This window comes from Heliangelus exortis, chromosome 1 (assembly GCF_036169615.1).
Source record: "Heliangelus exortis chromosome 1, bHelExo1.hap1, whole genome shotgun sequence".
NCBI classification, from domain to species: Eukaryota; Metazoa; Chordata; class Aves; order Apodiformes; family Trochilidae; genus Heliangelus; species Heliangelus exortis.
Genome location: NC_092422.1, coordinates 59,889,557 through 59,898,703, shown reverse-complemented (window position 1 = coordinate 59,898,703; position 9,147 = coordinate 59,889,557). Strand labels below are relative to the sequence as shown.

General features: G+C 49.6%; 1 protein-coding gene across 1 annotated transcript in view; it reads left to right on the top strand.

Moving 5' to 3' along the window:
* The first annotated feature begins 256 nt into the window (after positions 1 to 256).
* Positions 257 to 9,147, top strand: part of SH3RF3 (SH3 domain containing ring finger 3) — a 254,536-nt gene continuing 245,645 nt past the window's right edge. Inside the window, exon 1 of the mRNA XM_071744291.1 lies at positions 257 to 1,320. Coding sequence (XP_071600392.1) covers positions 925 to 1,320 — 396 coding nt within the window. The 5' untranslated portion in view covers positions 257 to 924. The remainder of the gene's footprint in view (positions 1,321 to 9,147) is intronic.

Here is a 9,147-nt window from a genome sequence, read left to right as displayed (position 1 = left end):
AGGGGGCGCCGCCCCTCCAGGGATGGCGGCGGGGCCGGAGGGCGGCGGGACCCCCGCCCGGCTGCTGGCCGTGGGGCTGCCCCTGCTTCCCCGAGGGGCGGGTTGTGCCCACCGACCCCTTCCCGCACCCCTCCGCCACCGCAACCCCGCTCCCCTCAGGGCGGCTGGCCCCGAGTGCCAGAGTGGCTTGCAGGGGGCTCCCTCCGCTCCGGCCCGGCAGTCCTCGGTTCCCCCCCGAGGGGGGCTCCTCCGCCTGCCCCCGGCGGCGTGCGGCCACACGGCCCGTCCGGCAGCCTCCGCCAGGAGGAGGAAGGAGCCGCGGCGGAGGAAGGCGAGCGGCGAGCTCTGCTGGGTCGGGTTACAGGGAGCCATGGAGCGGCGGCGAGGCGGTGGGGCGGGCGGGGACCGCCTGCGGGGCGGCCGCCGTGCCGCGGGCGCCCCCCCGGGGCTCCCCGTCGCTCCCCGCCCCGCGCGGAGGCGCGGCGGGCGGCTCGCCGGGCCGCGCCGGGCCCCGCCGCAAGTACTGAGCGGAGCCGAGTCGCGGCGGGCGGCGGGACGAGGCGCAGGCAGGCAGGTGCCCTCCGCCCGCACCGCTCCGCGCCGCTGGCATCTCCTCTGCACCGCACGGCTCTGGGCAGCGCCGCCCAGGCAGCCCCCGAGGTCGCCGCCGCCGCTCGCCGCCGGTGGCAGCCCCGCCGCCGCCTCCCCGCGCAGCCCCGCCACCCCGATGGCCCCATCCGCCCCGCCGCCGCCCCCCCTGCGCCGCCGCCGGCGGCCGCGGCGGCCCTAAGGGCGTCGGGGCCCTGCGCTGCCCCGCGGAGGGGAGGCGGAGGCGGCGGCGGCGGGGCGGGGGCGGAGGCGGAGGCGAGGGGGTGGCGGAGCGGCGGCGGAGCGGCTGCGGAGCGGGAGCCGGCGGCGGCGGCGATGGACGAGTCGTCGCTGCTGGACCTGCTGGAGTGCTCCGTGTGCCTGGAGCGTCTGGACACCACGGCCAAGGTGCTGCCGTGCCAGCACACCTTCTGCCGCCGCTGCCTGGAGAGCATCGTCAGCTCCCGCCACGAGCTGCGCTGCCCCGAGTGCCGCATCCTGGTGGGCTGCGGCGTGGACGAGCTGCCCGCCAACATCCTCCTCGTCCGCCTCCTGGACGGCATCAGACAGCGGCCCCGCACCGCCGGGGGCGCCAGCGGCAGCCCCAGCGCCGCGGCCCCCGCGTACCCCCAGCCCGCCGCCGCCCCTAGCGCCGTCGCCGCCGCCGCCGCCTCGGCCGCCGCTAGCCTGCGGGAGCTGGCGGCCGCCAGCCGCAGCGCCCTGCTCGGAAAGGTGGGTGCCGGGACAGGGGTGATCGGGCGGGCGGAGGGGACCGGGAGAACGCGAGCGGGCGTGTGCGCGTCCCCACGGGGCGCCGGGCGGCCCCGGTTTGCCGGGACGTCCCGCGGGGTGGTGGGGACTGTACCCCCTATCGCGGTCGCTCCTTCGATGTAAAGCTGGGAGGCAAGGGGAGCCTTAGCCGGAGATTGCCTAAAAGTACTCCGTGTTGCGGGACGGGATGGGGCAGCCCCGGGACCCACCGGTGGGGCTCTTCCTGGCTGTTCGGCATCTGCTGCCTCGACGGGCTCCGGGGCAGAGCCGGCTGTAGCGGAGCTGGCCGTGTCTCTTGGAGTTAAGAAACACGAAAGTGCCTCAAAAGCACTTTTATCCGGCGTGTTGCCCTTTGCCGGGTGTCTGTCAGGTGCAGGCAGGAGGTGGCTCCCGCTCTCATGCTGTCCGCGGGCATAAATCGCTGGTAACATTCGGCGGGTCCGGTACCGGGCGCTGCCGTCTCATCCCTGAGTTTTCTCCGCTGCTCCCGGGCGTTGCCCGCGCGTTTACAACCACGCGGGCTCCTTTTGACAGCCAGAATGGAGTGGGGGTGGAAGCTGAAGTTTCTCCTCTCAAGAGAACGAAATTTCATTTTTATGTATAAGTTGTGTGATTTATTGAAGGACAGTACTGCAACATATGCATTTATTTATTTTAAAACAGCAGTCGAGTGCCCGATGCTCCCTTTAAAATCAATTCGAGGGTTTCATTGACTCAGGACAAGATCAATTCCTGTCAGTGTTCAGTATTATGATATAATTCAATACGATAAAATTTACTGTAGGACCTCTTTAGGAGTCTTTGGAATGGAAGTGCTCTTCTGCAGACTGTGAACTTCTGATTTCTAATGTCACATATCCAGTGGATATATTTAATTGTCTGATCTTTCACAAAACCTGCTTGAGCTGTAGTTCAGCGTACAGGGTTTTGATTCAGAAAGGTCAGTGCAGAGATTCCTTGTGAAGTTATAGAGCTATAGTAAATGTTTCGATTAATGATTTAATTCGGGCAGTTTGTTTTTGGTTTTTCTGAGAAAAAAGGATATAGACCTCTACCTGTGTTTTTGAAGTTTTGCCTACAGGAAATGATGGCAAATGCCACACATTGTTCCATAAAATCCAATTTTGGAGCCTGAAGTGAAATATGCTTGGCAATATTTCTGGAAGGATAGATGCTTTATTACTGATCTGTAGACCACAAAGATCGTCAGGTATTTAATAATGATCTGTCAAATTCAAGAAACAAAAAAGCCTGTGGGAATCTTCCTTCTGCTTTTTTGCTGATCAGAGTCGTGGCTTTGTTATAGGAGACAACTCCTGTCATCATGAGTTTCAGTGCTACAAAACGGAAAGTTTGGATTCATTAGGTAGTTTAAAATACGATATCCTCATGGTCTGGTTTATATCCAGATAGTTTTCTCTTGCAGGAGGAAGGGTCTGCATGGAAGGGCCATTGCACCTGCAGGGTTTGTGTTGCAGAGTCAGGCTCTTGTACCCTGATCAAGCTTTTGTGACCAGCCTGCAAGAAAACGATCTGTGGTTTTCTTATCTTTAAGATAAGTCAAGCTAGGATGTTACAGGAGAATGTGCATGTGAGGAAATGCTTTATGAGGAAAGTTACTTGTGAGTTTTTTAGAGAAGTTGAATTTTCATTATTTTACTATGAATTGACAGATTTTTTGAAGTTCCTTCCCTAGCCATTGTTTCAGATGTCATATAGTAAATAGAAACCCATCACGTTCTATTGTTTTCTGACTTTGAATAGGGCTTTGGTGAGCACCTTCAGTTCTGTCATGTGTTTCTGTGTGGGTTGTTACGCATCTGAATGTGATATTAAGCTGTTACATATGGCCATAAGAATCACATTTTGGCTCTTACAGTTAACAACTGCAGTTTTTTACCCCTTGCTGGGGCTAGTAGATGATTCTGGGGCAGTGGGTCTGCTAGGGCAGAGTGGATCTGTTAAACTGTTTGCATGGCCTTTTGGCTGACCTCACAATTTTATCCTGGAAATCAATGCAATGTGCTTGATCCTTACAAGGTTCATTACAGTGAAAGAGAGTCTGAACTAATCTGCTTTTAAAAAAAGCAGCAGGGGAGAATAATCCTCCATGGAGCTGCTGATACAGCTGATTGCTGAGTTATCCTGAAGACAGGAGTACAGCACCTCTCTCTGTACTAAACAATAGATGGTACAAGCCAGCCTAGAATTAGGGTTTTTGAGGCTGATACTGATGAGCAGAACTGCATCTCTTTTGGTCTTACAGTGATCTTTGTCAGCTTAGCTCCCTTGGAGAAATCTGAAGTGATTCTTTCTGATATATATATGTATATATATATATATATAATTTTAATTCTAGAAATTGCTGTAGATTTTCTGCCTGGGGCTTAAATGCAAATTACCCTGTTTTACTAATTAATACCTTTCATTTTAGGTAATGTGGTATATAAAACAGGACATACCATTATGGGTTTCTTGGTTGGGAAAGAAACTGCTAATAAGTAAAAGGTAGTGGCAGAAAGCCAAGGTCGCCTCTATCAGACTTTAGTCTTGCCCAGATCCTTGGACTGATATGTTAGAATCACATCAGGGACCTGTTTCTATGAGAATTTTAATTAACCATAGAAGACAGAACAGAGCCAGCTTCCATGTTGCTGTTACACCTGTGTATTGTTTCTACACCTTATACTTTGGGGCAAGCTTTCTTTGCATAGACAGTATTTTTTAAAATCAACAAAGGCTGTTTGACATCTTTGGCAAAATTCTGGGGGTTTTGTATGTCTTTGGTCCTTCTTTTCCCAGAATTTAGTGCAGACTTGATTTATCCAGAGTGCTGAAAACCAGAGTGAGAGGGGCTGGGCTGGGGATGAGCTGGCAGTGGGGCTGCCAAGACCATTCTTCAGAAACACTTCTGAAATATTGCAAGTGTTTTTAAGATATGTGGTAGACATCATCAGCATGAGAGATCTGAAAGCGGTGCTTACCTACTAATATATGCTTGAAAAATATTTGGGATGCTATTAATCTATAGTGATACGTGACTTTTGATAAGTCAAGTCAGTCTCCCGATGCCTCTGTTTCAGCCTGTAAAAAACAATAGTCTGTTTCTAAATGGTGTAACGTATTTTGGGATGTTTACATTAAAGGTGCTACGTAAATGAAGAGTATGGCATTCAATGTTATAAAAGGGTCCAAATGCTGAAAAAGCATGCTAAAGGAGTGAGAGAAAGGAAAATAAGGAAATCCAGCATCTGTTAAAGTACCCCCCCTTCCCCCCCAGGAATAAAGCAGGAGGCTAAGAGTGCTTTATAATGGTAGGCGCATTACACACAAGGTTATAATTTATTGGCTCCTCTGTTTCCATTACCACTGTAGAATCGCTTGGGGAATTCAGGATCTGTCAAAGTAAATGGCTCCCTTAGATTGTTGAGGCATTATGGTAAATTTGCCTTCTTTACTGAGTGTGGGGTTTGTGCTTTTTTTAACAATTATTGCAGTTTATCACTTAGAATTTCTTCAGGAGTTCTCAGGATCAAATAGCCAGCTAAATGTGTGCAAGTCTATAGTAATTTCCTCCCAAACCAGGCATCTCCCACTCCAGGTGCAGGGTTTATTGCTTGCTTGCTTGCTTGCTTGCAGTGCAAACTGAGAACAACATTTGCATGGAAAAAACACACAAAAACCAGCCTATAAAAACAAAACGTGTCTCCTGGTTTTCCCAGAAGAGAGATCGTGGCCGAAGCGACAGAGAAGCATGTGGTGCATTAGCAGACAGGGATATGAGTAGCAGTGGAGAGTAAGATGTGTGCATAAGGAAAATGATGTGTCAGTGTGCTTGAGTGAGGTGACGGATGGGCTTCTCTCCTCTGTGTCACACTGGATGCTTCTTCCAAGTATCAGTTTTGCAGAGCTATTTCACGGTTGCAGGTAGAACGCTGCAATTTGCTCAGCCAGGTGAAAGGTTTGGTTTCACAGGAGCTTAGCAAGCAGTGCCAATTTGCTATCTAGACTTTTCAGTTGCTCTCTTTGTATAATATTTCCAAAAGAGGCATTGTTTTTTGTGACAGTCCTGCCTCATCATACACTATCTTGAAGGTCCTTTCCAACCTTTTCTGTCTGAAAGCTGTGGATTGAATGTGGAGTAGATGCCACAGTAAGTTTCCATGGCCACTTTTCTTTGTTGGATACATATCTGTCAGGTGAAGATGCCACCCTGAGTTATACAAGAGGAAGCAGATGGAGTCTGGTGTTCACAGGCATTTACATCCACTGTGACCAGTAATGGGTTGTCTAGGGGACACACTTTGCCTTGGGCAGAGGGGTCTCTTCAGCTTGGATTTTGATTATTTGATATGCACAGATAGGAATGCCATCCTTGTCAGCAGTCCACAGTATGCATGGGCCTGTGGGCTTCCCTTATTTTTGGTCTTTCTCTCTGATTTATCTTCTTCTCATACTGTAGTTTGGCTGGCCAGTGCCTGAATTTTGTCATAGAACCACCCAAATAGGGCTGATATTCCACATGTCAAAATGTCTGATCTTGAGGGCTTTTTTTTTGTCTGGCAGATGGCTAAAAATTATGTTTCAGTGCAGGAGATGAAAAGTCATACTAAAGGGTATTGCAAAAAATATAGCCAGGAGTATTTAAAGTCCCAGCAATTTAAACTGTCCTCACAGAGGTAAGCATAGGAGAGGGGGTTGCTGAGGGACTGAGTCAGATAAATTCATTATTCACTGAGCTCTTACGCTTTTCAGAAAACCCGCCATTTGCAAATGTCATCTTTATGCCCGTTATGTTTCCCAAAAATAGATTTGGATGATGCTGTTAACTTTTGCTTGCAAGCTAGAAAAAAATGCATGATGGGCCTGATACAACCAGAGTGTCGGTGTTGACAGCCGACTTCTGGGTTGGAAATCCTTCTGGATTGGGAGGGCCAGCAGTAGCTCAGTCATATGTAGAAGAGTCATGGGGCCACTGAGACGACTTTGTGCCACTAGCCCCAGGCCCTCCTTAGTGGTCCCCACTGGTCCCTGTTGTCAGTGTGGCATGTCTCTGTGGGACTCCTTGTGCTGTCAAATGGGGATGCTAAATTTAATCCCTGCACGTCAAGCCTCTGAATGATTCATGACAAACACTGGTTACGCTTAGCGTGTGACAGCACTCACTGTTTGGTAGCTGGTTATTCAAAGACAAAATGGAAAGACTTGCAATACTCTGAGCCCTTGGATCCTGCTCAAGTTTTAGTTCTGTTATTTTTTTGCCCTCTTCCCTTTTGCTGTTTGGGGAGACAACGCTGTTGTGGCTTTAAGGCTGAGAAGGGATGGAGAGTGTGGTTCTGTGGAGACATCGACCTCAGGAGAGCTGCTTCAACTTCCTGGCTGAAAACCTGCTCCAGCAGCACTCACCCACCCTCAAGGGCTTTGGGATCTTACGAGGGAAGTTGTCATACAAATGCAGTTATTATTAGAGAGGCTGGGATCTGGGGAGATGGAAAAGTGCCGGTTGCACACACTGAAGCCACGACAGCTTTTTTTTTTTTTCTGCTGTTGACCGTGGTTTGGCAGAGATGCTGCACTTTGTTTGCAGGGATGCGGCGATGAGGTTTGTATATGGGCTGTAACAGTACCCTGTATTCCTTGTTTCTAATCTCATCAGGTCGTGTTGGGGCAGACTCCTGGTGCTGGCTGGGTGCCTAACAGGTCAGACAGGCTGGAGGCACTGGCTGCTAATGCCCGGTGCCAGTACTTGGCAGGGCAGGGAGGGGGGCTCCGTGGGCTCCTTCTAGTCAAAGCTCCATCCGTGTGATCAGTAAGCTGCCCCATGCAACAGCAACACTTTATACATCCGTGGAGGATTTTATGTACTGAGAATGTGTCTTCTTACAGTCTACAGTAATTTTTGTTTGCCGTCTAATGATTTTAGGTTAACAATCCCACCAGAGTTTCAACTTGAAAAGTCTGTCTGGGTACTTCATGAGTTATTGCACTGCAGGATTTAGAATTTCCCCTCTAATTTCACTGTTTTGTTCAATGTTTCATCTTATTGCTGTTAAGAAGCACTGCTTAAATTTCATATAAAACCCATAATTCCCTCTTGCACTTTAGTGACCCACCTGTAATATATGTAACTATGGGATGCCACTTTCTTTTGAAGTCTGATCTTCCTTAGACGCCTTTCCTTAAGCTGCAAAAGACCAGTTGTAAGTCATATTTCACTCTGATTAATGTCTTTAAGCATCACAACGTTGTAATTGCTGATCTCTACTCCACTGGATAAATTCTGTTTTCAGGGAACTGCTAACTTCTTCCGACCAAAACTGTTTGGGATGCACATGGTTTCAGCTTTCGAGCACTCACTCATCACATACCAAACCAAATTTTCTCATTTTCAATGCGGTCTTGTTAAAATCTGATATTTAACAACAGGTTTTCCCAATCTGGGGTAAGCTGTCATGGGAAGAACCCAAGACTAGTTCTAACAGGACATGAGAGCCTGGACAAAGATAAACTATGGGATTTGAGAAAGCTGCATGACCTTGGCCTTGCCCCAGCTCCCACAGCAGCTGTGCTTCTGCAGCTGGGGAGGCAGCAGCAGGGAAATGCAGTGCCAGCTGAAAGCTACCTATTTATCCCCAGGCTTAAACCGAACCAAAGTGCTGCCCGTAACAGAACCCTTTCAGATAGAGCAGACTGGTACTTTGGCTGGAAAGTTATTGGCCTGACTATAATGCAAAAGAAACCCAAACAACAAAAAAAAACCAAACCACCCCACAAACAAATGAACAAACAAAAACAAAACCTCAGACCAGAAAAGGAGGCAGGAACAATAAGAGAATTTTCTTGTTCATTGTGGAGATGGGTCTGGGCATAGGTTTTCCCCATTAAGCAGTACCAGATCCTCATTCTTTGGCCAGTTCAGATTCCACTGACAGCCCGAGCCATGTCTTTTCCTCTCAGCTCGGGGCAGGGGGGGCTGCTGATGTGCTGGTTTGACTCGCTTGGCTCTGGTACTGTCTTCCTCAGCAGTAATGTTAAACTCGTTACCTCCTCTTTGCGGGAAGTTTTGCTTATGTTGCTAGAGCATTGCTGAAAAACCTTTAAAATTGTTTGAATAGCTTTAAGAAAAAACCCCACAGCATCTGCCCAGTAATTTAATCTAATTGCCCTTGCATGTAATTTGAACGGTTTTATTCGTTTAAAAAGAACAAACATTAATTTAACGATACTTGTACATGAGATGCCTCTCAGTTCAGGGGAAGGACAGACGGAGGGAATATTACTTTTGGGTTTAAAAAGACATTTTGTTTTCAGAAGTAGAGAGAAAAATGTAAAACATCTGGAATTAAGAGCACTTTCTGCCCAGTCTTCTAAGCATAACTTCCATCTTTTCCACAGAACTTGCAGTGTGCTGTTTGCTGTTAGCTGGGTCATCTGTGAATGCAGGCAGTGGGTGTCCTCAGATCTCCCTGAAGCAGCTGATGGGGCTGCACCCCTCCTCTGCCTCGCTTTTGTGGGTCCCGAGGAAGGACTGGTGTGTGACACCAGGCTCACTCCTCCGTATCTGTCGGCCAGCTAAGGAGTGGAGGTGTTAAATAGTAAAAACCATGGTTAGGTCTGCCTCATCCCTGGTTTCAGATACTTTCAAAGCATGGGTTGGCCCCTGCCAAAGTTTGTCAGCTTGTCCCATTGGTGCAGTTGGGATTTTTGGTCTGACCAGTCTGTTTTAGTGCAGTTGAGCCCAGGGAAGCAGTTGCTGTGGGATGTGCACCCTTGTGAAAGCTGCAAAAC